General features: G+C 40.9%; 8 protein-coding genes across 25 annotated transcripts; 4 read left to right on the forward strand and 4 right to left on the reverse strand.

Moving 5' to 3' along the window:
* Positions 1-989: 989 nt before the first annotated feature.
* Positions 990-13248, reverse strand: LOC124197207 (nuclear distribution protein nudE-like 1-A). Of its 8 annotated transcripts, none has more exons than XM_046592522.1 (11): positions 13153-13248; positions 3935-4054; positions 3603-3639; positions 3421-3537; positions 3191-3339; positions 2983-3119; positions 2435-2608; positions 2251-2336; positions 2001-2135; positions 1747-1820; positions 990-1613 (listed from the first exon to the last, which is right to left on the reverse strand). In XM_046592522.1, the coding sequence occupies exons 2-11, from the start codon at positions 4018-4020 to the stop codon at positions 1550-1552; spliced, it is 1059 nt and encodes a 352-aa protein (XP_046448478.1). In that variant the 5' UTR covers positions 4021-4054; positions 13153-13248; the 3' UTR covers positions 990-1549. The 8 variants fall into 8 exon arrangements, 6 of the variants coding, with proteins under 6 accessions (XP_046448478.1, XP_046448476.1, XP_046448477.1 ...); XM_046592520.1 differs by lacking the exon at positions 13153-13248 and adding an exon at positions 4400-4969; XM_046592521.1 differs by lacking the exon at positions 13153-13248 and adding an exon at positions 4262-4400.
* LOC124197209 (ankyrin repeat domain-containing protein 54-like) lies at positions 6292-8152 on the forward strand. The gene is made up of 6 exons (XM_046592527.1): positions 6292-6534; positions 6610-6871; positions 6929-7079; positions 7145-7260; positions 7331-7458; positions 7520-8152. Exons 1-6 carry the CDS (start codon positions 6427-6429, stop codon positions 7718-7720), a joined length of 966 nt encoding a protein of 321 aa, XP_046448483.1. The 5' UTR covers positions 6292-6426; the 3' UTR covers positions 7721-8152.
* On the forward strand, positions 8445-12551 carry LOC124197206 (multiple inositol polyphosphate phosphatase 1-like). 3 transcript variants are annotated; one of them, XM_046592518.1, is made up of 8 exons: positions 8445-8892; positions 10170-10373; positions 10597-10731; positions 10816-11000; positions 11072-11339; positions 11405-11505; positions 11572-11681; positions 11766-12551. In XM_046592518.1, the coding sequence occupies exons 2-8, from the start codon at positions 10193-10195 to the stop codon at positions 12211-12213; spliced, it is 1428 nt and encodes a 475-aa protein (XP_046448474.1). In that variant the 5' UTR covers positions 8445-8892; positions 10170-10192; the 3' UTR covers positions 12214-12551. The 3 variants fall into 3 exon arrangements, with proteins under 3 accessions (XP_046448474.1, XP_046448475.1, XP_046448473.1); XM_046592519.1 differs by having other exon boundaries at positions 8470-8647; XM_046592517.1 differs by having other exon boundaries at positions 8471-8643.
* On the forward strand, positions 13232-14395 carry LOC124197210 (coiled-coil domain-containing protein 137-like). Of its 2 annotated transcripts, XM_046592529.1 has the most exons (3): positions 13232-13298; positions 13379-14108; positions 14180-14395. In XM_046592529.1, exons 2-3 carry the CDS (start codon positions 13407-13409, stop codon positions 14360-14362), a joined length of 885 nt encoding a protein of 294 aa, XP_046448485.1. In that variant the 5' UTR covers positions 13232-13298; positions 13379-13406; the 3' UTR covers positions 14363-14395. The 2 variants fall into 2 exon arrangements, with proteins under 2 accessions (XP_046448485.1, XP_046448484.1); XM_046592528.1 differs by having other exon boundaries at positions 13260-14108.
* On the reverse strand, positions 14396-17958 carry LOC124197205. Of its 3 annotated transcripts, XM_046592514.1 has the most exons (10): positions 17552-17958; positions 17396-17487; positions 16652-16761; positions 16439-16561; positions 15958-16352; positions 15537-15886; positions 15277-15471; positions 14951-15007; positions 14664-14841; positions 14396-14598 (listed from the first exon to the last, which is right to left on the reverse strand). In XM_046592514.1, the coding sequence occupies exons 1-10, from the start codon at positions 17634-17636 to the stop codon at positions 14525-14527; spliced, it is 1659 nt and encodes a 552-aa protein (XP_046448470.1). In that variant the 5' UTR covers positions 17637-17958; the 3' UTR covers positions 14396-14524. The 3 variants fall into 3 exon arrangements, with proteins under 3 accessions (XP_046448470.1, XP_046448472.1, XP_046448471.1); XM_046592516.1 differs by lacking the exon at positions 14951-15007 and having other exon boundaries at positions 17552-17951; XM_046592515.1 differs by lacking the exon at positions 14951-15007 and having other exon boundaries at positions 15265-15471; positions 17552-17951.
* A 108-nt stretch (positions 17959-18066) lies between these two features.
* LOC124197213 (poly(A) RNA polymerase gld-2 homolog A-like) lies at positions 18067-21237 on the reverse strand. 5 transcript variants are annotated; one of them, XM_046592535.1, is made up of 11 exons: positions 20980-21236; positions 20735-20907; positions 20577-20662; positions 20447-20492; positions 20059-20356; positions 19894-19995; positions 19649-19820; positions 19442-19585; positions 19053-19368; positions 18864-18979; positions 18067-18800 (listed from the first exon to the last, which is right to left on the reverse strand). In XM_046592535.1, exons 1-11 carry the CDS (start codon positions 21022-21024, stop codon positions 18670-18672), a joined length of 1629 nt encoding a protein of 542 aa, XP_046448491.1. In that variant the 5' UTR covers positions 21025-21236; the 3' UTR covers positions 18067-18669. The 5 variants fall into 5 exon arrangements, with proteins under 5 accessions (XP_046448491.1, XP_046448490.1, XP_046448489.1 ...); XM_046592534.1 differs by having other exon boundaries at positions 20059-20338; positions 20411-20492; XM_046592533.1 differs by having other exon boundaries at positions 20447-20662.
* An 864-nt stretch (positions 21238-22101) lies between these two features.
* On the reverse strand, positions 22102-23515 carry LOC124197217 (enoyl-[acyl-carrier-protein] reductase, mitochondrial-like). The gene is made up of 3 exons (XM_046592553.1): positions 23262-23515; positions 22437-23194; positions 22102-22370 (listed from the first exon to the last, which is right to left on the reverse strand). Exons 1-3 carry the CDS (start codon positions 23430-23432, stop codon positions 22214-22216), a joined length of 1086 nt encoding a protein of 361 aa, XP_046448509.1. The 5' UTR covers positions 23433-23515; the 3' UTR covers positions 22102-22213.
* A 14-nt stretch (positions 23516-23529) lies between these two features.
* LOC124197218 (probable enoyl-CoA hydratase, mitochondrial) lies at positions 23530-25000 on the forward strand. Of its 2 annotated transcripts, none has more exons than XM_046592554.1 (6): positions 23530-23710; positions 23785-23991; positions 24051-24175; positions 24242-24446; positions 24511-24698; positions 24771-25000. In XM_046592554.1, exons 1-6 carry the CDS (start codon positions 23614-23616, stop codon positions 24834-24836), a joined length of 888 nt encoding a protein of 295 aa, XP_046448510.1. In that variant the 5' UTR covers positions 23530-23613; the 3' UTR covers positions 24837-25000. The 2 variants fall into 2 exon arrangements, with proteins under 2 accessions (XP_046448510.1, XP_046448511.1); XM_046592555.1 differs by having other exon boundaries at positions 23532-23710; positions 23788-23991.
* The last annotated feature ends 12 nt before the right edge of the window (positions 25001-25012 follow it).

The following is a 25012-nucleotide window of genomic DNA, read 5'->3' on the forward strand; positions in this document are numbered from 1 at the left end:
GACTTGTTAAACTTCTTTAAAAATCTTGAGGAAACATACTTGCTTACTTTAAAGAACTGTATGGCAGGCTGGATTAAATTTTTTTCGCCTAGAAGAAAACTTAGAAAACTTAACTCTCGTAACGGCGTTAATATCCTAGATAGTATAAATAGGTTTGTGTTCCTTGCACCTAAAGAATCCCAAATGTGAAAATTAAAAAAATTAATACAAAAGATTACAAAAGCTTTCCTCACTAGGACAATGTACAATGTACTGAAGACACTGTCATTAATTCTATTACAAATGCTGCGGTTTTGTCGATTAATTTCGACTTGGTAAATTCACGGTTGGATCCTTTCCAAGTAATAAGCGGAACTTGGCGAGAGAGCGAAGCAAATCGCTTCAATCTCAGCCAACAATCAAGAATAAATTAAAGCGCCAGACGGCATAAACAATATTCCTCTCCTCGATTTTGGAATGCGATTTTGGCCAGCAATTTCCATTCAAAAGTCGAAACTTTATCCCGTCGCATAAACAACATTTCTTCCTTGATTCGGAATGCTGATTAAGCGATATCGTGATTTTCACCCGCTGCAATTTCCAATTCAAAATCAAAATTTTATCCTACGCAACATAAAAAAAGGGACTGTTGAACCTTTGTAAGAAAGTGAAGCTACTTGCCTGGGGGGCTCATCTTTTGATAGCCAAATATTAAGCCAAAAAAACGACACACAAGTCATCAGGTCGGAACCGTTCCAACCAAACACCAGGCCCAAGTACACAAACTCCCGTCAGCTGTGACACAGTCGATTTAGTCGCAACGCGGTTGAAGAAACGTGGGTCCTCTACACGACCTAACAGTATGCGCACGAGCAAAACTGGTTAAAAAAAATCCACCACCAAGTCATTGACACGCGGACCAACTCTAGCGAAGCTCCTCTTCTGGGGGCTAGCGTGGGACCTGTGCGGTTTTCCCTGCAAATAAATAAACTCTACAAGACAATTCGTGGTTATCTTAGTATATATATAATATATTGATAGCAGGGTTTCGTTACACGGGGATCTAGACAAAAATCCATATGATACAAAACGTTTTTCTTTCGAGACAAAAAAAAAATGATAAACTTCGGGAGCGAGAGAACAGGGGAGTTGGTGTGTTGTATGTTTTCGGGACGAGATTATGCGTCAGAGGTCCGAGAAACCCAACGAGTTATATAGAGGGAGACGTTACAAATTAGGTGTGTGTGTGTGTGGATATTTGGAACAAAAGTCAATAAGGTACAGTTCACGTGACCCGAACACATTCATATCCCTTACTCTGCTCCCATGAACGAACGAACGAAACTAACAAAGTATCTTTTTTTGAGAGAGAAAAAGACAAAAATAATGCGATCGAAAATGTGTGTAAAGTAAAGAGAAGAAAAAAAAGTAGAACTTGTTTTTGTTTTCAATGTCAAGCGATCGTCACTTTTGTCGATTTTTTTCTATTTCTTTATTTGCCCTGCCTTTTTTAATTTAATTTATTGTTTTGCTTCGGTTGATGTAAATTTTCGTCAATAATTGGAACTAGTTAAGCTCGAATGATACTCTGCACCGGCGCTGCCGTCGAAGTTGCACGACTCAACAATTTCCCCCTAATGGTGATGGCAATGAAAATGATATCGTTCAAATCAAATGAAATTCGAAATAATTGGAGAAAGAAAAAAAAACTATTTGTTTATAGGTCAGCGGAGAGAGAGAGAGAAGAGAGAGAGATTGCATCGTCACCTAGTAGCTTCCTTGACCGTCCCGTTGCCCTCCTTCACCATAGTCCGGCACGTTGATAATTTGTTCTCTAACGCCTGAAAATAAAAGAATAACAAAAGGGCCACCATTAGAAATCGTGAAGTTCTCAATCACAAGCCGTCGAGTTTGTTAAGTGAGAAGAGCCTGTTAAATTCGAATTTTGATCCAGATTAATTCAAGCCAGCTAGAGAGGCATTAGATCGGCTAGCCAAACTTTTGCTAAAAGGGGGACGTACAAGTGGAGGGGAGGACGGCATTGAAGGGGATCTCTCACGCACAGAGAGTTGGGGTTCATTTTGGCACCTGGGAAAGAGTGGGTAGTAAACTCCAGGTGTTGGATTTTGGACGTTGCTGAGCTGCTGCCTTAAACACTACACAGTATATTGATTTCAATGACAATCAGAATTTCACCCAAATAAAATGTATATAAAATGAAATAAGAAAACAAAATGTCGCAACGGGTCGATATTAATTGACTTATCTTACCCCAACTCGTCGAAGCAAATCTCCAACAATGTTCAAGGCGGAATGCCGGGCTGCCTGAGTGATTCCCGTGTCGGTCACTGCCAATGCTGATAAAAGAAAACAATTAGGTTAAAATAAATTTTGGTCCGGGGAGAATGTTGACTTTATAAAAGAAACAAGAATAATTTTTCCAAGTTTTGTTTACGTTTGAGGGGCACGCTGGAGGGCAGTTTGTTGTTGTTATTGCTCGCAGGGTAGGCCAGCGGCGATTTCGTCGGATCCGATTTTTCGTTTTCGTCTACAACGGCTTTCTCTTGCTTTTCGTTGTCCGGTGTCTCGTGAATGGCCTTCTGCCGAACCTGAAGTTCTTGCTTCAAATCTAAAATTGGGAATTGGTTGAAGAAAAAGAAATCGTTTAGAATGCGGATTCATCACATGATACCCTGCCCTCGACCCATATGTTTTATTCAATGTCAGATTACGACACAATGGCATCCAATTCCAAAAAAGGAACCTTGAATGTCTTCTTTCAATTCAAATTAATTGGTAATAAGAAGAACATTTCCGTCAGTCTTTCACCCTTTACGCCTGACTGACTCGACAAGAAAGACGGCCGTCAATCTCTCCATCTAAGCGTACATGTATACCCCGCATGATTCAACCATTTCAATGGCAATTCTTTGAATTGGATTTTTTTTTAAATAGCAGTAGCCACTCCGCCCTCAAGGCAAGTGTGAAGCTACCGAAAATTACCTTTGGTTTCGTCTTTTAACCGTTGGACCATAACGGCCAGCGACTCTTTATCGTCTAGTTCGGACTCGAGGAATGCGTTGCGCTCGATGGCCGTGTGCAGCCGCGTCTCGAAATCTTCTAACGATCCCAGCGTCGCTCTAGAAAACGAAACAATTTCCCCATTTTTATTGAATTGGAAATTTTAAGGTGTCGAGTATGATTAACTCACCGATTCGCTCGTTCTAGATCATCGTTGGTTTGCTCTAGCTGTCTGATTCGCTTGGTTGTATCTTCGTTTTTGGCTCGTAGTTGATGCACATGCGTTTCCAGCTCGTTCACTCGAGTGTGGTGCTCTCGACTGAGTGCTTCGAATTTTTCCTGGTTTAAAAATATAAACAACAATAGAATTATATCCCTTTACGATATGTAAAAAAATCTCGTCTTTCTAGATATAATTACTTTCAATGAATTGTGTTCAATTAATAACCGGTGATTGTTGGATCGTAATTCACGGACTTGGTGTTCGGCTTGTTTGATTTGAGTCTCCAACTCGGCTTCTAGTTCTCTACTCGATTCCTGAATAGAATGAATGATGTCAATAAAATAATGAAATGTGTTGGTTGTTGACATGATGAGATTACCTGATATTCTTCCAACTCTAGTCTGGCATCTTCGCCACTGCAAAATATAACAAAAGAAAATGAGTCTATTGACTTTGAACCTTCCCACACATCATTAGAAATGCGAAAGTCGTCAGCGGCTGTTAGAAAAATCTGCGTGAAGACTGGCAAAGTGACAGTTAAAAGTGACGTCAGTCAAGAATGGACCTTGTATTTACGTCTGTATGTTGACCTAATTGACCTTCTTTGGAACAGCCTGGGACTTTCGCCAATCCTTGGCTTCGTTAGCCAGCTGCACCCATGAGGAATTTTGCATTCTAACCATATCTTTAAAAGAAAATGGAACCACTTACATTCTCTGGAATTCTTCGGCTTTTAATCTCCAATATCGTGCTTCCTCCTGTGCGGATGCGAAGTGAGGTACTTTCTCTTGGTCCATCGCGAACCAGCTCTCAGAAAAGCTGTCTGTAAACCTTGATGAAATGAAAACCAACAAATTAGCACATACTAGGTGGTTAAGAAAGTAAAAGTTCACATCATCCCACAACAAACGGGTGTGGAATGTTTCACTCGTGCAAATTCCCCAAAAGAACCCCACATCACCACCATTTTAAGCAATGATACAACAAAGTACACGCTTCCAACTAAGGAAATGTGTTGCAACAACTAAAATATTCCACCTGCACACTTGCAGACACCAAGGTTTCGTTCAAGAGCCTTGTACAGATTTGTCAGCCAGAGACAAACACAGATGCCTCCGTTGATGTATGGCTAGGTAAATACATTTGTTTGATACTGAAGCTTTTTTCTCTCTCTACCTCTAGGAAAATCGATTGTGTGCTGTGTGTGTGTATCTCGGGTGGTGGGTAGGAGTCGATGGCCAATGACGTCAAACTAGGCTATGGAGCTTGCCAGAATCCGAACTTGTGTGCGTTGTTGGAGCCTGTACAAGAGAAACTGCCACTACTGCCGATAGAAAATTGTTTATCGCACAATACACATAAACACCCTTCTAGTTATCTTGTTAAGTGAAATGAGTATTGAACGAAACACGCCCCAGCAATAGTGGACTAAACTCACACAGAACAGTATTCCCTTGTCGAAGACAGGACGCAGACTGCTGTAAGGCTGCAGACGCAAAGTCTCTCACTCGCCCGTTGGAGTACAAAAATCCGATCGAAGGCGAAGGCCACCTAGCGGCCGCCAGAGTCCAAACAGCCAAATGTCCACCACACACAATTGAACTCGAGCTCGACTTGTTCCAACAACAATTGACCCAAAAGGAAACTCGTATTTAACGGTATTTAATTCGGGAGTCATACATTTGTGTTGGCTACTACTAAAAACCACTATAATTTTTTTGTTCACTACTACTACTAACAAGGTGGACTTTATTTTTTGACGTCGAGTGTGTGTACGCGGGTGCCGTTATAGTCGCACACCGATCTCGATTCGGAAATTCCTAATTAGACCGACTGTACATAACACCATTTTCGCCTGTAACGTTCGCTTTATTTGGCTATCGTATTTCGTTCGAATAGAAAGGCGTACGCACCTACTGCACTGATGTGAAATGTGTGGTAGCTGCGATATGCGCCTCGAACAATAACCGAAAAAATAATAACAGTCCCTACGGCAATCTTGGCTTAAAGCCTTTTTATTTTTTTATTTTTCCAGCAGTACTTTCTATCGGAGAATGTTGGTATGGGATAGAAGAAAAGATCAAGCAACAATTTTTTTTGTCTTCTTCTGATTGTCGAGAGAGTCGAGGTGTACCGCAGGTGTTAAATGCTCAATCGTGCGCCAAAGTATAAAGGCTGCGTATATAAATTAGAAAATTTACCAAAGGTTTTTTTCAAAAGTTCTTTCAACGTTGACCCAGAGTGTCAAGAGAGGAACCGTATGCATTGCCCCCCTGGCGTGAATACAAACGTTTCTTTTTAAAAAATGTCGGTTGTCGCGCACATCATCAGTTCCTGTTGCGTTTTCCCGCTTCAATCCCCATATGGCTATTTCACATACGTCTATTAAGCCAACGGGGGTATAAAATGAAGAAGTGCTTTTTCTTGGGTCCGTTGGTTTTTTCTCATGTATATACTGCGCCTACAAGAACAGAATTAGGGAAGGAATAAACACCACCGGAAGCGGGGCCAGTCGCTATGTCAGTCGGCTGGTAATTTGACCGGATTTTTTGTCGGTTTTTACCTGCCGCACAGTTGACGGCAATCACACGCTTATTGTGATTCCAAGTTTTAAGTTTCAAGGGACTTTAACTTGGGTGCACAGATTGACCTACGTCATATGAATTGGTTCGCCAATGATGCAGTTAAGAGAAAAAATATTTAGAAAAATTGGGTATATTTAAGAATGACTGTCACGTTAAAGAGCTCATTTCCTTTTTGTATAAGGCAATTGCCCTTTGTCTGTTGGCGCATTAAAAAGGTCTGTAGCGGAAAACAAATAATCAACAGCGGAAATGGAAATGGAAGAGCTTTGATTACTCTGTAATAAAGGAAGGCAAAAATGTTAAACGGCTAATGGTGAGAAAATCGTTTCCTATTGCGTCACACGAAATTTCAAATGAATGCCATCTATGAGACTCATTCGGACTCGTATTAAAATTTGCCACTAGATCGCGCCACCACCCCACGTTTTATTTCGAATTGACGTTTCGTATCCCAAATCGCACCGGTTTCTGGTCAAATCCAAACTCCAACTATAGTTTTGGTTTCCACAAATATTGAGGACGCTGACCTTGTAGATTGATGTCGAAGTCAAGTTTTAGAGTATTGGATCGCAGCGTTTCCATTTCCCAGAAGAAACTACGGAGTTAACTTTAAAATAAATGGCTGCCGTCGATTCGGGAGTCGAAACAGAAAGTGAGAGCTTCAACGAAGACAGCAGCAACAGTTTACCCTCAACTCCCAAAGTCGAAGACGAGGGCTTACACGGAGTAAGTTTTTGTCATTGTTCGAATGTCCTCTTCCTTAATGAGGAAAAGTGTAACTAAACCTGTTTCTTTGTTCAGGTTAAACAGAAGGTTCATGTGTCGAAACCGGTGGTCCAGCAATTCAGTGTAGACCCTCCAGCAGGGCTTTCGTTTGAAAATCTCAGACCATGTTTGAATTTCGGACAAGGATACGAAGCCCAGATGCTGGGACAAAATTATCCAAATGCGGTTGGGTTGCCTTCCTTTAACTGTAAAATGAGAGCCAGTCGGGGTGTGAGAGTGGTGCGTTTCTACCAACAGAGCAATGCAAGAAGCTGGAGTAAATGGAAACTTTACTTGGGTAAGCAAGAGTTCTCAAAGCTTTGCTACATGTTTTTTATTGATCTCCTGTGTTTAGGCGAAAGAAAACTCCGTCTGGCTGCAAACACTAATGACTTAGATAGACTGAAAACTTTGTTGGATTCTGGGATAGATCCCAAATCTTGTGATGAGTTTCTCCGAACTGCTTTACACCTTGCTGCCTCCAAAGGTTACACAGAAGTTGTGAGGTATTGGAGTTCTATTAAAATTATTGAAATACTTGTGCTAACCTTGTTTTGTTGTTGTTCGCCAGGCTTTTGCTACATTATGGTGCTGATCCCAATCAAATTGACTCACTCGGAAATACACCTCTGCATTTAGCTGTCTGCACAAATCATGTAAACGTTGTGACACTGTTGCTCCGATCAGGTAAATTACCACAGTTAAATTAGCTGCTATCCACGCTCTGAAAACTATAGTCTACATTTTAAATTATTAGGAGCCAATTTACGCCTTCTTGACCGAATGGGAAGAAATCCCTTACAGTTGGCTGAATCGAAACTAAAGCTCCTGCAAAAGAGAAATATTGGCGAAAACTTTATGCAAATTCACTGTGAAGTTTTACAAGTAAATGTCCAAATCTATTTTTACGTGTTTGTAAACTAAATATTTGTTTTCTTTTGTTCAGGTGGTTGAAATGTTAAAAACGTACCTGGAGAAAACTGGACAAGATGACGAAGCTGAACTAATGAAGTCGTTCTCCGAGAGGCTGACGTTAAATAACAATTCGGTTGGCAGCAACAACAATAACAATGACATGGAATCGAGTGTAAAGGAACTTCTTGCCAGCCTGACGGCGCTCAATTTGAAAAAGGAATCCGATAACTGAAGGAAAAAAACGTTTTGACGGCAATTTCACTTGCCCCCCCAGCAATTGGTACGGTCTCCCTAGTTGTAATCACCAAATTCTCATGACAAAAATATCGATACAAATATCTTAACCATTTCCAATAAACTTCAAGTGACGCAATACTGAAAACAAAACAAAACAAAAAAAAAGCCCCGAGTCTCCGTGAACTATTTTTCCAATGAGAATTTATAATTAGTTATAAAGAATCCAAATAGATACGTCTAGACTATGTCTAGAATTTAATAATTTAAACTAAAAAAAAAGCGGCCACTGCCTTAAGAAAAAGCAATTGGCAAAAACAAAAAAAAAAAGGAAAATATTTCGACCCCCAAAAATCTCGTTATATCCCGCGTGAGTTTGTTTGTTTAAGCCGTCCCTGGTGAATGAGCAATAAATAATTATAAAACAAAATTTCTTAGCCTTCATAATCTCTGTATGTAATAAATCAACGATTTCACCATCAAAGTTTCATTCGAAGAAAGCGGAAACAAAGAATCCGATTCCGTGCAACGAATAATAAATGTTTGTCTTTGCATTGGTAAATTGGGCCTATTGCGCGTTGCGACTTTTTCTCAAGAATAAAAACTAAAAGGTTGTGTGTACACGACGACGATGCAGCTTGTAGTTGAACAAACACATTGTGGGCGGCGCTACGTGTACCGCGTTCAATCATTCCCGGTCACTTCCCGACTACCCACACACACACACACGATTTTACTCTCTATAGCTCTTCAGGCATTGGCCCGGTTGGAAAAGGGGAAGAAAACCTCCGCAACACACAAAGATGCGTGCGTGTAGCATATACAGTGCCTCGAGGGTTTACTGATGAATCGGGAGAGAAAAACCTGTTATGGTCTCTGGGCGACGGAGCAGAAGGCAACAAGCAGCACTCCGGTACACTAGTAGGTAAAACCATCCTCCTCCTCTTCGTCTTGAATTTTTGTTTCTTCTTCGTCGCTTTTATTCGACGCTGGCTGCTGGCTGACCCTAACAACAAGCCAAAGCCACCTTTTTTAAGGTGTGCCTGTGTGTGTGTGTGTTTCCTTGACTGTGCCACAAATTTCTGTGAACATTTTTCGTTTTCCTGTTGATTGACATCCGGTTGCACTAAAACGTAGTACAGACAGACTGAAACCTCATCCGGTTTGCAGGTAATTTAGTTTTAGAATTCAGCTTCTCATGTTTGTATGTCCATGTCGTCTTGTAGCTCTTTCGAATCGATCGCTAGACATTCTTTCTCGTCTGCTCATTTCTTACCTTTACATTCGTGCACACTGTGCCCGTATAGCGATCGACAGGTAACATTTTCGAATAACTGAATTGTATTGCTGTTTAAGTTGGAATCGAAGTCACTTCATAAATCGACTGCGTTATTGATTAGGGAACTACACGTTCCAGCCCAAAACGAACAAGTTGAGCCGCGCACATTGACAAATGTTTCCTTTATGGTTATTTTTTCTTTGAGAGATTATTACGCGTCACGTATTTCTTTCTCTCTATTTTTTCCCCCTTTTTTAACCCACAAATACAAGGACGAATGACGAAGGAAAAAGGGGATCATCCATCTTCAATGAAAGGGAGCTAGCTGCTGGCTTATAGTCGTAAAGGGATCGATCAGGAAGAAACGACGAAGAAAAAGTTAGCGCTGCACATACCCACACAGACATACAGAGATGGAAAAAGTTTGTACCCCCCTTTTTCCAACTTGTTATCTTGATTGGAATCCATTCATCTTTGATATTGGCTGACGTCCGAACCCTCCTTCGTGTTATTTATCAGCCCCGAGACTCGGGAAAACATTTGATACTCGGCGAAATAACAATAAAGGGAGGCGAAATACCCTTCGGGATCGCTAAGGCTAAAGCTTAAGGGAAAACGGTCGGCGGCGGCAGCATCGATCCTGATAGATATGGTACACAGCGGAAAAGTCAGTAATCCATTTACGTGTTAAGCCTGTACTACAAGAAAGAGGGGGGAAACAAAAAGAAGAATAGAATGGATCTCTCGGGATTTTCCGTAAACGGTCGTGAGAAAACAATTCGGCAGCCTCTTAAACATTACAGAGAAAAGAACACGTATAGTAGTCTGTCCATAGCGTGAAAAAAGATCATTATTCCTACCCGAATTTTATTAGTAGACGGACTCTAGACTTCCCACACACGGAATGTTTGTGCTGTTCTTCTTCTGTTTCCTATATACTGTGTGCGTCGCAACTCGATCGATTCGGTGCAGCACGGACGAACATGAAACAATAAAAACGAAAGAGAGTGTTGCAGTGATTGTTTACCAACCCTCTTCTAAGAAGAGGATGATGATGAGCTCTTTCAAAGTGTTTCTGACACAACTTTTTTCTTTTTTTTTACAAAATGGTGTGAGAGAAATGACAGCAGCAGCGGGACTCAATTGAAAATGTTTCTTTCATCCTCAGACACAATAAAGGCTTTAGCGAAAATGGCGTCGACTATCTGCTGGCTGGTAACCATCACCTTGATTTGGTTGACAATAACGTCGATTGCAGCCGAGTTTCTCCGGGATTGCCACACGACCGATCCCAAACCCTACATCTATTACGGCACAAAGACGCCGTACGAGCTCATCAATAACGAGGATTCTTCGCCCATCTTTGCCGCTGGTAAACTGTCATCTTCCCAAAATCTAATTTCATCCCAAACAATTGGGCAACAATCCCTGATATTGTAAATTACATTTGAGATCAATGTCCGACCTTGGCTATATGTATCCCGACTGGCGTACTAGGAACACAATTCAATGTCACTCCTATGAAGTATAGACACGCCCTAGACAGCCGCAGTGTGCTAATAATCGTTTCTCATTCTCCCACTGGCTATATAAAGGTTGCAAGGCGGTCATGTTCTGGATGTTGGCTCGTCACGGTACGCAATACCCAACGTCCCGTGATGTCTTTCGCATGAAAGACCGACTGCCAAAACTACGTAAAACGATACTGCAAAACCACAAAGAGCGTCGAGGTTGGTAAATCGAAATTCTATACATTCGCCCTTAAGGAATTGTCGTTTTATTTTTAGAGGTTTTACCCTTTTTGTTTGTTACAGGAACGCTTTGCCAACAGGATATCGACGGACTCAGCAATAACGGAAGTATACGCATCGATGACGATTTCGACGAAAAGCTGACCTCAACTGGACGGGAAGAGCTTTTAGTCCTGGCCCGTCGCTTTCGTGGCCGATTCGCCGATTTCTTCAACAGCCAACCGGCTTTCAGCACGCAAGACTATCACGTAACTCACAGCGACAAATCCCAGCCATAGTATCGTGAATAACCAACAAGGGGTCTAATTATACCTGACAGTTCCGACATATAGCCAGCCTGCCTTCTCAGTCGAGCGCCCGATCCTTTTCTCGCGGGATCTTCACCAACGGAGACGTCCAATTGACCGAGGCGCCAGTTGGCGACAGACTGGTTCATTTCTACGAGAATTGCACCCGCTGGAGGGAACAAGTGGAAGAGAAGGGAATGTTGGAACACGAGCTGACACTATTCCGGCAAAGTGTCACCTTCCAGAACACCCTGGCTGATGTTACCACACGTCTTGGCTTCCAATACAACATGTCTTCTGGTACGATTCAAAATTATATTCACAGCTTTTCTCCAATTATAATTGGCTGGGTTTCTTATTATTAGACGACATGCTCCTGATTTACGACATTTGTCGCTACCAAAAAGCCTGGTATTTGGAGCAAATTTCACCTTGGTGTGCAGCTTTTACCTCGGAAAATCTGAAAGTACTAAACAAGCCAAAATGTTTTCGATGAATCGATTCGCTAATATTATTTCGCTTTTAATTCAAGGTTCTGGAATACGGCGAGGACTTGGAAACGTATCACAAACAAGGCTACGGTCACGAACTCAATTATCATCAAGCCTGTCCTTTGGTAGAAGATTTGGTAACACGAATCAGGTATGCTGCACACACATGATATCACGTTTCATTAAGAGATAATTGTGAAATATCTGAATGGTGTTGACTTTGGTGATGACGCAGAGCGTTCAGAGCTAATAACGGAACGGAGAATCAACAAAGAGGCGTGTTCTACTTTACCGAAGGAGAGGGGCTACTTCGTTTCATGGCCCGCATGGGATTAGCCAAAGATGAGCAACCTTTGACGAGAGATGGGACGCCTTCGACCGAGCGAAAGTGGCGAACTTCGTTGATGGGATCGTTCGCAGCCAACGTGGCCATCGTCCTGTATAATTGTTCAGATGATTATAAAATCCAGCTGTTTGTCAAGGAAGAGGTCGTCCATTTGGACCAGTGCCAGAACGCGTTGTGCACATCTAAAGAGTTTCTCGACTACTTGGGCGCTATTGCCGACAATTGCGGACGAGACGACGGATGTAACCCTAGTGCGGCAGTCATTCCTTACGCATCATTATTTCAACTAATGGCCATCTTCCTTCTTGTCACAATCCACACTTTTTCGTGGTTTTAAAATAATTTTTAATTACTTATACAATTATATAACGATCTTCTATTGTTTTTGTTCTGAAAAAAGAATTTCGAATTTTTTTAAATATTCTCGCTTGTTAATGTTTAATTGAAAAGCTCTCGATTCCACGTTAGTATTAATTAACACTGTGAGTCAGAAAATGTTACGCATTTAACTGTGTTGGAAATGTACCGTATCAAAACATCGATCGATCTTTGGAAATATGACTGAGAACATCATCAAAATTTGTATTTACAAAAAAACATTACATTTTGTAAGAAATAAATGTAAAGTTTTTTTTTATACTAGATAGATTTCAATAAAAGGCTATTTACATGAAATGAAACATATTATCTACGCATTCTTAATTCAGTGAGGAGAAAAGCCTTGAGACATGGATCACTTACATGTTGCTCAATGATCTTTATAGCCTGTTCTCCTCCTTCTACAGATAATTTGGCAAGGTTTTCTGCGTAAGCAATCCATACACAGTTGCTACATCCAGACATGCAGCAATTGGTGGGTGGGTCCAACAAAACTTTCGTCAGCTCTTTGTTTGCATTCTGAGCAGATGTTTTGGTGGGTGACAAGGGTTCCTTCAAGTCCCCTGTTGAAAACGAACAGCATTTTGGGATTCTTGGTGAGAAAACTTCAGAGACGGAATGAGATTGATGAAAAATGTGAGAAAAAAGTTCCCAAGGTCTCTTCCTCGCTAAGAATCTCTCCATCCGAAAGTAAACCTCGAGATTTTAAAAGAATAATATATATAATCCCTTGCGTATAAGAAGAACTAAATTTGCAACTTTACAGAGCCGAAGTGTTTTCGCACCCACGTCCCAGTAAATAATCCAATTTTCACAAGAAAACTTAACAAATATCCCCAACGTTCCGCAGTTCAAAGGCTCATACTTAATAATAAAATAGAAATAATCTGCCAAATACCTTTCGGTGGAATGATGATGATTAAAAAGAAACTCGGAGCTTTTTTTCCGGTGTGATGACGAAATGTTTACAATTATTCGACTGCTTCGTCTTCTCGTGATCTCGTCGTCTGCTACTGTCGTCTGCAACGCATCTCTGACACACACGTGAGAACTTCTGTGTTTCCTAGAAGGGAAAACTTGAATATTAATTTTATATTATTTTCATTTTAATTTGTTTATTACAGTAATATTAAGTAGTACCTGACACTTGAAATGGGTAGAAAGATCCCAGCGAAAAAACATCATGGAGTCAAAGATCCAGAGAAGCAAGCTGAACGCCGGCACGCCAAAATCAAGTTGAAAATTAACGAGGCGCCAATCAACATCGATGATCAAGAAATTCCCAAAAAACTAAAAGATCTATTTCAGAAGAAAAAATTCAAGAAAGTGAAGTTAATTGATGACGAGCCTCAGCCAAAAGCCAAAGGAGAGAATTCTGAAGTAAACAAGTTTAAACCTCAACGCCCCATAAAGAAGATTCCTAAATTTGAAAGAATTGAAGGAGAAACTGACCGTGAGTTCCTTTGGAGAACCGAGTTAACTACGAGAACCTATTTAAAGAAGGCAAGGTTTGAGGACAAGTACGATGTTGATGTGGAAACAAATGACAAGACTGGTGAAGTTGATATCAAGAAAAGGGAAAAGAAAATAATTGACACCAGCCTTAAAATTGAACCTACTAACAAATGGCAAAAGAAGAAACTAAAGAAATTGGAAAAGCTGCAAAGTGAACGAGAAGAAAGAAAGAAGTTGAAGAAAGAAAAGTTCAAAGAGAGAAAACTCTACAAGAAGAATAAAGGAAAGAAACAAGACGATTTCTCGGTTCTGAAGCAGGACAAGGTGGAATTCGGGGACGTTGTGGAACAACCCCCTACACTCACAGCTAAACCGAGAAAATCTACTGCGATGCTTAAAGTGAGTTTATTGACATTTTTCATTCCATTTATACCAAAATGTTAACATTTTTCTTGTTTGGTTTGCTCTAGCCTGGAACTCGAAACCTACTCCTCAAAAATTTAGAAGGAAACGACATCAAGCCTTCATCCAATCTGAGTGGCAAACGAAAACTTCTTTCAGGGTTAGATAGGCTAAAATTAGAAACTGAACGTGAAAGAGTTGTAGAAATTTACCGAAAAATGCAAGCACTTAAAAATGCTAATAACGCCTGAACATTTAAAATCAATAAAAAACATTTTGACGAGTTTCTTTAAATATTTTATTAGACATTTTATTTCAACAATTCTGGTTGGCTCAGTTAATTGTTAGGCTGCAGAAATGTTTGTTAAAAAATGAGAAACCCAAAAATTTTGCGTCTGATTGTAGCGCCTTAATCAATCCATGCCTCGAACTGAACGAAGGCGGTCCAAAAGCGGTTCGACAAGATCATCTATTCGAGCCGACATTCCTACATTTCAAAAAGATTTGGATTAATGAGTGAATTTAAAACATTTTGGAACGTTATTTATTTACCTTTGAACTGAGTTGGATCAGGTCCTATCATTTTGATCAGAGCAGGCACCTCACTGTGAGCAATATAGGCAAATCTAACCAAGCCTTTCATACAACGGAAGATTTGTTCTTCGCTATGTTCCACACTAAAGAATTGTAGAATAGCCATGGCTAATTCGGTGGCTACGTCATCGAAAACCTGTCAACAAAACAAAATGTCCATTAATTCGAGTTTGTGAGTTTGAAAGCAATTAATTAATCGTGTGATTGTAAGAAAACGTATTCAAAATTATAGTGATTAGTCGAACCTTTGAAAGAGCACCACGGGGCATCAATTCAGCAAAGTCACGAGTGCGTTCCATTTTCTGTCCACAAACCATGCAATATTAATATAAAGTCGCCATGCTCGTCAGATTAAGTGGCATTTGGTGGGTGATCACAAAACACAAATTTAACCATAATGTAAAAAGTGTTGATAAAAGGGATGGCAACTATGTACATGTAATCTCGCTGACGGATCAAAAAGGAAGGATGCTTATTATTTGACACAAACCAAAAATACAGCAGGTGATCTGCAGCAGGCTGAAAATTGTGTGGAGTAAAATTGGAACTGGATACCGACCACTGTTTTTACCTCCTTGATGGCCAAGTTATAGATTATTGCACTGCCTCTATCTTGAAGGAGTGGGTTATCAGAGAGCAGGGCAGTAACGGCTACTTTGGTCGTAACACGGATATTACTCAACGGCGAAGTAGTGTGCGGAGCTGTCCATTCAGATATGTACAAAAGCCACTCTGAACTGGAACCATTCTCAAACAGGTTGCACATCTGTAATGAAATAAAAATGAAATATTATAGTAAACTTGAATGAATTCAAATCAAAATGAACGTACAAATAGGGCAAGAGCTTGTTGTTCGGACAAGGGCAGGCGATCAATGTTGTGAGCGTAATTCATGAGGACATGATCACGGCGATCCTGGTGCAGAATCAGGATAACGTCATCTTTCAAAGCAGCGGCGGCAAGAACCGTCAGTAGTTGAACACGGAGTTGGTCGTTGGAGGGCTTATCGTCATTGAGCCATTTTGCAATAAACAAAAGAAAATTGTCTCCCAACGCCCACGAACCCTCATCGTCGATGACGTATTGCTTCAGTTCGGACATTGACTGATGGTCGTCATCTTGTCCTACTTTGGCGATGCATTCAGCCAAGCTTTCGTACTCTTTCTTGACATCAATCAAGTCTGGAAATACCCAAAAAACAATCGATTAATTGCATTCAACAGTTTGACTATACTTTGTATAGATCAAATACCTTTGTAGACGATGGGCGGTTCCCTGGGTGCTTTCGGAGTTTCTTCCGATCCGTCTAAGGCGCTATTTGCTTCGGATGCGTCAGCCATTTTCTTTTCAGGCACGGATGAAGACGATGATGAACTGGCGTTTCGTTCTTGTTGCAGCTGCTTTTTGGCCTTTTTCTTTTCCAACTTTTCGACTTTTTCCAAAATTGTGTTACGACGCTCTTCGAGTTTGAGCGAGTCGCGTCGGGCGTCTTCAATCGCCCTTTCTAATGCAACAGCTCCCGGCGAGGGTGCACGGTTGACGCTTCGTCGACCTCCGTCTAAATCCAACGGCAATACCGGTATCCCACCCTGGCTGCTCGATGCACCTAGACTGTTCAACAGCGGCTGCAGACTCTGGCCGAACGGACTAAAATATCGATAATTTGCGTCAGAATCGGAAGAACCAACCGTCGCGTATATTTACTTAACAAACAAAAGTCAAATGTGTCTCACGTGCTAAGAACTTCCGTAGGCAAATCGAGAATGTGTTGCGGGATGGAGTTTCCACAGAGAAACTGGGCGATTTCGTTGGAGAAGGTGTTGCAATTATGTTGCAGCAAATCGTAAGCATCCGGCCTGGCAATAGAGAGTAGGCAAAAGAAAAATATGAAAAATCCCAACAGAAGACTGAACGCACCGCGGTGTGCGATGACAGCAGCACCCAACCTAAATGTGGAATCAGCCAACCCTTGAACGTAGTCAACGAAGATGGAGAAGGGTATTTGGGTGGCTCCGAGAGGATGAATTTGGTTAGGTTGGCCGAGAATGGTTTCGCCCTTTAGTCCGTAGGAAGGCAGCCGATGGAAAGACGTGCGGGGTAGTTAAAAAAGATACAGACAAATGAACCGTGCTTAATGATGAGTAAAGATCACGAAAAAAATCGACAATGGAAAGGGGTATCGAAATATTCTTGCAACAGTTGTGGGGCGAACGTTCAACTCTGTCTGGAGTCGAAAGGGGAAGGTATATAGGGATAAAGGAGATGGGTGGAAATCGGGCGCCTGGCCAGGATATTTTTAGATCCAAGTTACATGAGGGGGTGCTACGAGTATTCTAGTTTATTTCTGTCACGCTTCACCATCACAAGGACTGATCCCTTTTAACTCTATATGGGCCATACGTTCGTTCTTCCCATCTACGCTCTTGGCATTTCTTTACATGTTTGAAAAGGATACAACTTTTGTTATCAAACAAGGACAGCTCTAGCCGGAATCACATGAGTGTTAGAATCAACATAAAAGTTTCATTTTATATACAACAAACAAATTTATCTTTTTAGGCCTCTATACAAGTTTAGCTATAATTTTTTTTTTAAATAAATGCTTCTCACACATACAGATTTTCTTGCAAATCTAATATGAATTTTATGGTTATGTACAATTTAAATATTTTAAGGAAAAGAAGACTAACTGGTAAGCAACTGGTAATTCCTTGTCCACCAAAGAAGTATTCTCGCCCGTAGACAACAACTCCAGTGTGCCAAATTCCGTCAATTTGTTTCCCTTGGATAAAGAAGTAAGACAAGTTAGAGAAACAAGTTTTACACAACAGGTAAACTACATCTACCCAAGATAGCTGCAGACATAAGTTGAGCCATTCCTCTTGTTAAATCATAAATATGAAGGTAAACTGCAATGGTTTCGTCTTCCATGATGGACAGATACAATCAAGCTACAGAAACTCTGATAGGATAGCCTCTATTCACAGTCCTCTCTTCAAAAACAACTAGCAATTCATTAACAAAGCAAGCAAACTTGAATCGAACTCTTTCACAGTGGCGAAAAATATCCAACCGACGAAACTACAAATACACAACCGTTAGTGGCCGATGGTGTAACATGTTTTGCACAGACCTTGCGTTTTAAACTCTGTTGAGTGTTTTGACAGGCGCTTCTGGATTAAATGTTGCTAGTAAATAAACTCTGAAACGTCACCGACTCACCGTGACTCCAATTTTTTTCCAACTCGATTATCGTCTGCTTTTGTATCCTAGTGGTATCAAACTTTGCTCATAGATGGCGAGAAACTTTAAGGCGGGAACCCAAAATTTCAAATTTCGGCATTTGGAAGACGTCTCGAAATAGATTGCCAAATTTGTATTCCAAAAGAAAATTTACACATAATTCCAAAACATGAACCGAAACAATTTCAGGCAAAACAGCCATAGCAGCGCCTTCATATGGGAACAGATTAAACAAATCGTATACGACTCCAATGTAAATGCATCGATCCATTTCAACCAACTAATATCTCCTTTTTTCCGCAGCAGTATTTTTTTTTCCCTTTTTCTTTTTTTTCTCTAGCTGGAGACCAAACTTATTACTAGCAATTAGTTTCAAACAAATGCAAAAAAAGAACTCGGGTCAAATAGTGCACGTATACAAACATTGGATAAATCTTGACGATAAGCCCAAAAGATTAGAAAAAACTGGCACAAGACTTTGCAAGGCGAGAGGACAAAAGACAAAAAGAAGCAAACAGCAAAATAGCACGCATTCTTCTTTTCGTCGTGGCTCAGAAATGGTTTTTTGTTTTTTTTTCCTCTGACTTTTTTCAACACAACAAATTTAAAATTTAAAGAAGGCAAAACATTTTCTTCACCTCTTCCTGTATCGTAAGGCGCTATCTAATGCGCTTGAAGCAGCATGGATTAGCTTTAATAACAAGAAAATCAGCTGCAGAATTTAGGTCATGACACTCGACAGATCCTTGGTTTGGCTAATTTTAGCCGCTGATTGACGAAAAACATCGACGATCTTCTGGAACGCCGCAGGATCGTACACTGACCGGGCTGTATTGGTCCGATCAAAAGGCTCTAAATAAAAGTGAGTATGAATATACTGTCCACAGGCACATAATAACATCCTACGATACATACCTTCAATGCAAATGTACTTCCAGTGATGTGGGTCATTCTTAGGAGACATGTACTGGCGACACTGTTCCAACGGTATGGTACCGCCAAGTCTTATTGACATAGCATGAGCTCCATAACTGAAAATAGCAACAATATCACAAGCCTATGGGGTGAGTTTGGATAGGGAAGATCCGTCAACGCTTCACATACTTGAAATGGTGTGCGTAGTAGTCTAGAAACCCTGCAAACAGCTGGCCGAGTGTCATGTGATTATTGGATCGGAGAACTTTCAGCTCTTCGTCCGTGAAGGTTTGCAGCCTGCGAATGTCTCCTTCAGGCCAGAACCTCTCGGCTCGCACCTTTTGCAGGCAAGGCAGAACCGGCACATGAACTCCCGTTTGGAGGTAGTAAATGACCATCAACGTTAGTGAATAACTCGACATGGTCATGGATTTCGCTTCGTTGATGTCATGCTGCCTCGCCCATAACTTTACTGCCAACACCAGCGGCCGCACTCGCCAGTCCACTGATTCAAGGAAGAAATTTAAAAAATCAATGGGTCATTCAATTTTTGGCTAAACGCATTCTGTCTTACTTACACTGTGCGTAGGTTTTGAGAAGGTGAGTGTTACGGATTCCGACAATGTTGTTAAAGTTGAGATCTACTTCTAGATTTGTAATACTGTCGTAGAATCTCAAAATGGGAACTTTGGCTCGGATGACATCCAACTTGGTCAGGAAACCTAGCCATTAAAAATACACGTTTAAAAATTGAAAATTTGACACATTCAGGTGCACTCAAGTACGGCATTGTTTAAGGGCTTTCTGGACACGGTAGAGATACTCTAGTGCGTGAAAACGTTGATCGACATCATGGCCTGAAATAACTAGGCAAAGATCCATATCACTGCTCTCTCCTCCGAAACCTGATACACTTGATCCGACAATGTACAATCCGCACTGATGCAAATAATAGCTCTACACGTAATTCGAAAAAGAAAATATTGTTTTAACTTGGAAACTTAAAAATAAGATTACAACCAATATTCACTCTGATGTAGTTGTGGACCATTTCTCGAAGTCGTAGTTTACGCCGTAGAGTATCTTGAGTTTGTTCGTGGCTGGTGTACTTGCACCAAATGGCATGAGACAACTAAATGAATAGGGAAATTCATTGCGATGGAATTAACTTGAAAATTTGATTTTAGTCTGATACCCTGTCCCATTCACTTCCATTGAGCAAATGATCGGGTCGGTGTGAACGAAGTTGAATGTTGAGGAGACAAGCCGAGGGGACGATGGGCGGCAAACCTTCGCAGCTGTCCTGGAAGCGACGTTTGGGTCGTGAGGCAACAGATTCACCGGCGTTTGGTTTAGTCGACGAAGTGTTTAGGAGAGGACTTGGGCTGCGACTGGTCCGATTGTTCTGATAGTGCCGCTTCGTTCCTCTCGGCTCACTGCTGTCGACGTTGCAGCCACTTCCTCCGTTGTTTCCCCTAATGAAACAGGAACCCCTTGGAATTGTGAAAAAACAGCACATCGTCAATTCATCGGTTATCGAATAGTACCTAAGTTGGCTGCTTTTTGGACACGAGTGCCTGTACTTTTGAAAGTGTCCCGGAGTCGATGATTGAGAAGAGATTCCGCTATCTGTGGGAGAAAGTGATCTGATCTCAGTATTTTTCCGACAGTCAATCGCCATCAAGGGATGATTCAACTCGTTAAATTTCTCACAATGACGCCTCTCATGATCATCACCGACATTCTGAAACACTTCATCTTCATACTTTGAGGGGCAAAGATTAGACTGCTGCATTGACCTGCAAGAGAAGAATGGGCTAGGCTGGCTCTGTTCTCGTTGGCAAACATTGAATGCAATTTCCGATTGATACTTTTGATTAAATGTTGTTGGTGGGTTTTCATTTAGATGATGTTGTGACAGGGATCGAAACATGCCAGCATGAGGATTCCTATTGAGTGGATGAGGGAACCTTACATTGCAGTTGGGCATGTAGTTCATGAGGGAGGGGGAGAAAGGCTGGAGATTTTCACTCTGAAACATGATCTGTGAATATTCAATGAATTCAAGACGAATTACTGAACTGCATCTCAACACTTTCAACGTAATCGTTCTTACTTTGCCAAAGGGATCTGCAACAATATAACAGTGGAGAGGGTGCATCCGAAATTTCCACAGCCCTCCAAATCTGTTAAGAGCGGGAAAATACGACTGACAATAAGAAAGGGGGGAAAACAACGCGATTTGATACTGAACTCAAGAGAAAAATTTTTCCCTCATTCCTTTCCAGATTTAAAAAGGCTGCTTCAAGAAGCCGGAATGATTTATACATGTGACCACTTTAACGTCAACTTCAAATGATTCTAGCAGACTAGAATTTCGTACGGCGGTGACAAATTTTACAATGATGACGATTGGCGTGAAAAATATTTTGATCGCACTTAATTGAGGAAGTTCTGGATAATATTGCTGTTTTTTTTTATTATTTTGATAAAATAAAATATTTTTAAGTCTTTTTTCCCCTAAAAAACGCTGTAAACGGTAATTTTTTCGGCGATGAAATATTTGCCGCTGGTCGGTCGCTGACTCGCTGTAGGGATGTAGTCATGTAGGGCTTGCTTGAGTTACCCCTTTCACCGTATAAAAATTTTACCGTTTTGCTGGTGTGAGATACACGAAAATTGCATACAATTTAAATTGCGAACACTAATAATTTAGAAAACACCTAACGAGATATTTTATTGCAAAAGTTGAATGAAGAAGCGTTTTTCTTGCTTTTATGCATTGTATATTACGTTCATAGTCGATTAAAATATTTTACATTAAGTTGATTTATGGCGGACCGCTTATCAGATTTCAGCTGTTAAATAAGCGTTTAGTTTGGTTAAAAGTATGTCAGGATGGCCGAGCGGTCTAAGGCGCCAGACTCAAGCACATCGCTTGCCGGTAACCCCGGTATGAGAGGAATTCTGGTCTTCGATAGAAGGCGTGGGTTCAAATCCCACTTCTGACAGATCTATTTTTATCAATTTTTTAAACTTAATCAATTTGAACAAGTCCTATTACTGAATTTTTAAATTAATATAGGTTGAAATCCAGTATAACTCAATTGAAAGCTTAGTTTTTTAGCCACTTGCAATTTTTTTCTTCACCCGTACCAAAAAATGATGATAAACTCATAAACATGAGCGATAAATACGCCTCTTGACCCACATATAACCACAAAGCAGTACACAAAGCCAAAATGCAATTTGGAATTTATATGACTTAAAATAATATAAAGAATACAACATTTTGATTCAAATTAGAGTTCATATTAAATTTATCGAAGGACAAACTAATTATAGAAAATTTAGAATTTAAAGATGAGTTTGGCTTCATGAAAGCGACTTGTATCACACGACCGAGCAAGGGCATCTTTGTAGGAATCTAAGGGCACTAATTCGTGCTTGGGTGCTCTCAAAGCTCCCTGTCGAGCCATGGCGCAAAGAGTATCCAACATCTCCCTTCTACACATGCAAAGAGTTAATTTTTAGATGGCTGGAATCGATCAAAAGAAATCAAAATTCAAGTACCGCTCATGTGATTCAATGCCATGCTTCCAGTTCCACCGCGTCATCCAGTATCCAACAAGGCGAATATTCTTGAAGATGAAGGCGGATGTCGGTACAACAAGGGGCTGGCGCGACATTCCGCCATAAGTTACAAGTGTAGCGTTATCGGCCATAGCTTTGACTAGTTCTATAACGGCCTTCCCGCTGACGCAATTTAATACCAATTTTGGTGGGGCAAGATCTCCGCTTTTGAAAAGTTTGGACGATCGAAACTCTTCGTCAGTCAATACGTAGTCGGCGCCCAAATCTTGCAATTCTTGCTTCAACTTGTCGATTCCTTCCCTGTTCCGTAAGATGTTGACCGTCCGGAAGCCCAGTTGACGAGCAATTTGAATAACGTTCTGTCCAACGGCGCTGTTTGCTGCGTTTTGTAAGACGATGTCGCCTTTGTTGAGCTTTTCGAAATCTTTCAGCATTCGGTAGGCAGTTCCAGGATTAACTGCTAAAGTTGCAGCCATGGCAGGATCAATGTCATTTGGAATTTTCAAGAGATTCTTTTCTTCTTCAAGTGCATGAGTGCGCCAGGTTCCCCATGCATTCATTCCAGGGATAACCCAATCTCCCACTTTCAGGTTCTTTACTTCACTGCCAACTTCTTCTATGCTACCGAATCCTTCATTTCCAAGAGTGAAGGGCAAGTTAGGCTTCACCCCATAAACACCTTGAATTGTGTTTATGTCAGCTGGATTGATTGGAGACTGCACCATTTTTATCAAGACCTACAATTTAAAAAAATCAAGTACAGTTTTAATGGCAATGCAAAAAAATATGTTTAGTGTAAATTACTTGAGTGCTCATCACTTGTGGCAATTCCAAAGAAAAGTCTTCTTTTTTAACAACTTTACCAGGATCACCGAATTCGTCCAAAAACAGTCTTGAAGCGTTGACATGTTGATGCCTCACATAATTAAGAGGGAGACGTCTTGAAAATTTACTAAATAATGCAAAAATACTCATGTTTCTGTAATGTACGACCAATTATCACCACTCTCACGTGTCTACAACGTTTAGTAAACAACCGCCAGATTTGTTGCAGCAGACGATCTTTTGTAAAACAGCTGATGTTGCTATCCTCGGACAGACCATAAATTTCTTGTTTCATTCTTCTTCCACGAGCTCAACAAGATCATCAAACATCATGGCTTACTTTTGCCAAAATGTCCTAAAGATTGCCGCTTCTTCGATTGCTGGCCATAGCAATTCAGCCCGGTTCGCGGCGTATCGCCTGTCGTCAAGTAAATCTATCGAATAAAAGCGTACGTTTCTAAAATGTTACTTGATCGATAATCGTATCTTGTATCTTTTGTAGCAGCTGTTCCTTCCTATCAGCACATCATCGTCGAGAAACAAGGAGCGAAAACGAATGTGGGCGTCATCACGTTGAATCGACCCAAAGCCCTTAATGCCCTTTGTGATGCATTAATGCGAGAAGTCAGCACAGCCCTTGACGAACTGGAAAAAGACAAGGATGTTGGTGCTGTAGTCATCACTGGTAGCGAGAAGGCTTTTGCTGCTGGTAAATAGCACAAACAATTTTTTAGCAACACACACACTCACATTGCATTAAAAAAATAGGTGCTGACATCAAGGAGATGGTAAACAACACATTTTCACAAGTGTACGGAGGCAACTTTCTGAATCACTGGAACAGAGTATCTACATGCAAGAAACCAGTCATTGCAGCAGTAAATGGCTATGCTGTAAGTAGCCATTTTCTTAAACTGCTGGATATTTTGTTAAGTTACCCTTTTTATTTGTATTCAAAGCTTGGAGGTGGCTGTGAGTTAGCTATGATGTGCGATATTATCCTTGCCGGCGAGAATGCCAAATTCGGACAACCAGAAATCGCAATTGGTACCATTCCCGGAGCCGGTGGCACCCAACGCTTGATTCGCAGTGTCGGCAAATCCAAAGCCATGGAAATGTGCCTTACTGGTCTACCCATCACAGCTCAAGAAGCTGAGAAATTAGGCAAGACCTATCTAAATCTTCATTCTTAATAACGATTGAAACATTCTCGTAACTTATAAAACAGGTCTTGTTAGTCGAGTTCTTCCTCCCAAAGAATTGGTTGCCGAGGCGATCAAGATGGGCGAGAAAATTGCCTCTCACTCGAAACTGATTGTGGCCATGTGCAAGGAGAGCGTCAACCAGGCTTATGAAACGACTCTTCAAGAGGGTCTCTTGTTCGAGAAGCGTACTTTCCACACTACTTTCGCCACGGTATTTAATTACCACACATTTCTTTCAAACGATATCTTTTTAAAACTCTTAGTTGTTTGATACCTGACGCAGGCTGACCGGAAAGAAGGTATGACCGCATTTGCCGAAAAACGCCCACCAAATTTCACCGACAGTTAAACTCATCCGACGGATGCGCAGCTCCTATACGCCCCAGTACCGAAAGATAATGTTACAAAGTTAAATTTCTATGTCGTACCTTTACACAGATAAAAATATGTCTTTTAACACGTCCATCAATGGTTTGAATGGATTGAAATAAAAAAGGCAAGACAAATCACAAATGGCGTCAAATG

Source organism: Daphnia pulex, chromosome 7 (genome assembly GCF_021134715.1).
Source record: "Daphnia pulex isolate KAP4 chromosome 7, ASM2113471v1".
Lineage (NCBI taxonomy): Eukaryota > Metazoa > Arthropoda > Branchiopoda > Diplostraca > Daphniidae > Daphnia > Daphnia pulex.

Excerpts from the sequence above, each read along its gene's own strand:
- LOC124197218 (XM_046592554.1), top strand. The coding sequence starts at position 23,614 with ATGGCTTACTTTTGCCAAAATGTCCTAAAGATTGCCGCTTCTTCGATT. Across the intron at positions 23,992-24,050 it reads CGAGAAGGCTTTTGCTGCTG|GTGCTGACATCAAGGAGATG; the intron begins GTAAATAGCACA and ends TTAAAAAAATAG. Across the intron at positions 24,176-24,241 it reads CAGCAGTAAATGGCTATGCT|CTTGGAGGTGGCTGTGAGTT; the intron begins GTAAGTAGCCAT and ends TTGTATTCAAAG.
- LOC124197206 (XM_046592517.1), top strand. The coding sequence starts at position 8,592 with ATGGTCTCTGGGCGACGGAGCAGAAGGCAACAAGCAGCACTCCGGTAC. Across the intron at positions 11,001-11,071 it reads TCAGCACGCAAGACTATCAC|TTCCGACATATAGCCAGCCT; the intron begins GTAACTCACAGC and ends TATACCTGACAG. Across the intron at positions 11,506-11,571 it reads TTACCTCGGAAAATCTGAAA|GTTCTGGAATACGGCGAGGA; the intron begins GTACTAAACAAG and ends TTTTAATTCAAG.
- LOC124197210 (XM_046592529.1), top strand. The coding sequence starts at position 13,407 with ATGGGTAGAAAGATCCCAGCGAAAAAACATCATGGAGTCAAAGATCCA. Across the intron at positions 14,109-14,179 it reads AATCTACTGCGATGCTTAAA|CCTGGAACTCGAAACCTACT; the intron begins GTGAGTTTATTG and ends GGTTTGCTCTAG.
- LOC124197205 (XM_046592514.1), bottom strand. The coding sequence starts at position 17,636 with ATGGAAGACGAAACCATTGCAGTTTACCTTCATATTTATGATTTAACA. Across the intron at positions 17,488-17,551 it reads TATGTCTGCAGCTATCTTGG|GGAAACAAATTGACGGAATT; the intron begins GTAGATGTAGTT and ends TCTTTATCCAAG. Across the intron at positions 15,887-15,957 it reads ACCGCCCATCGTCTACAAAG|ACTTGATTGATGTCAAGAAA; the intron begins GTATTTGATCTA and ends GGGTATTTCCAG.
- LOC124197207 (XM_046592522.1), bottom strand. The coding sequence starts at position 4,020 with ATGGACCAAGAGAAAGTACCTCACTTCGCATCCGCACAGGAGGAAGCA. Across the intron at positions 3,120-3,190 it reads GATCTAGAACGAGCGAATCG|AGCGACGCTGGGATCGTTAG; the intron begins GTGAGTTAATCA and ends TTCGTTTTCTAG. Across the intron at positions 2,337-2,434 it reads CTCCAGCGTGCCCCTCAAAC|CATTGGCAGTGACCGACACG; the intron begins GTAAACAAAACT and ends TTCTTTTATCAG.
- LOC124197213 (XM_046592531.1), bottom strand. The coding sequence starts at position 21,024 with ATGCACCCTCTCCACTGTTATATTGTTGCAGATCCCTTTGGCAAA. Across the intron at positions 19,996-20,058 it reads ATGGAAGTGAATGGGACAGG|TTGTCTCATGCCATTTGGTG; the intron begins GTATCAGACTAA and ends CTATTCATTTAG. Across the intron at positions 18,801-18,863 it reads GAAGTACATTTGCATTGAAG|AGCCTTTTGATCGGACCAAT; the intron begins GTATGTATCGTA and ends ACTTTTATTTAG.
- LOC124197217 (XM_046592553.1), bottom strand. The coding sequence starts at position 23,432 with ATGAGTATTTTTGCATTATTTAGTAAATTTTCAAGACGTCTCCCTCTT. Across the intron at positions 23,195-23,261 it reads CACAAGTGATGAGCACTCAA|GTCTTGATAAAAATGGTGCA; the intron begins GTAATTTACACT and ends TTTAAATTGTAG. Across the intron at positions 22,371-22,436 it reads GGCATTGAATCACATGAGCG|AAGGGAGATGTTGGATACTC; the intron begins GTACTTGAATTT and ends TTGCATGTGTAG.
- LOC124197209 (XM_046592527.1), top strand. The coding sequence starts at position 6,427 with ATGGCTGCCGTCGATTCGGGAGTCGAAACAGAAAGTGAGAGCTTCAAC. Across the intron at positions 6,535-6,609 it reads AAGACGAGGGCTTACACGGA|GTTAAACAGAAGGTTCATGT; the intron begins GTAAGTTTTTGT and ends TTCTTTGTTCAG. Across the intron at positions 7,080-7,144 it reads GGTTACACAGAAGTTGTGAG|GCTTTTGCTACATTATGGTG; the intron begins GTATTGGAGTTC and ends GTTGTTCGCCAG.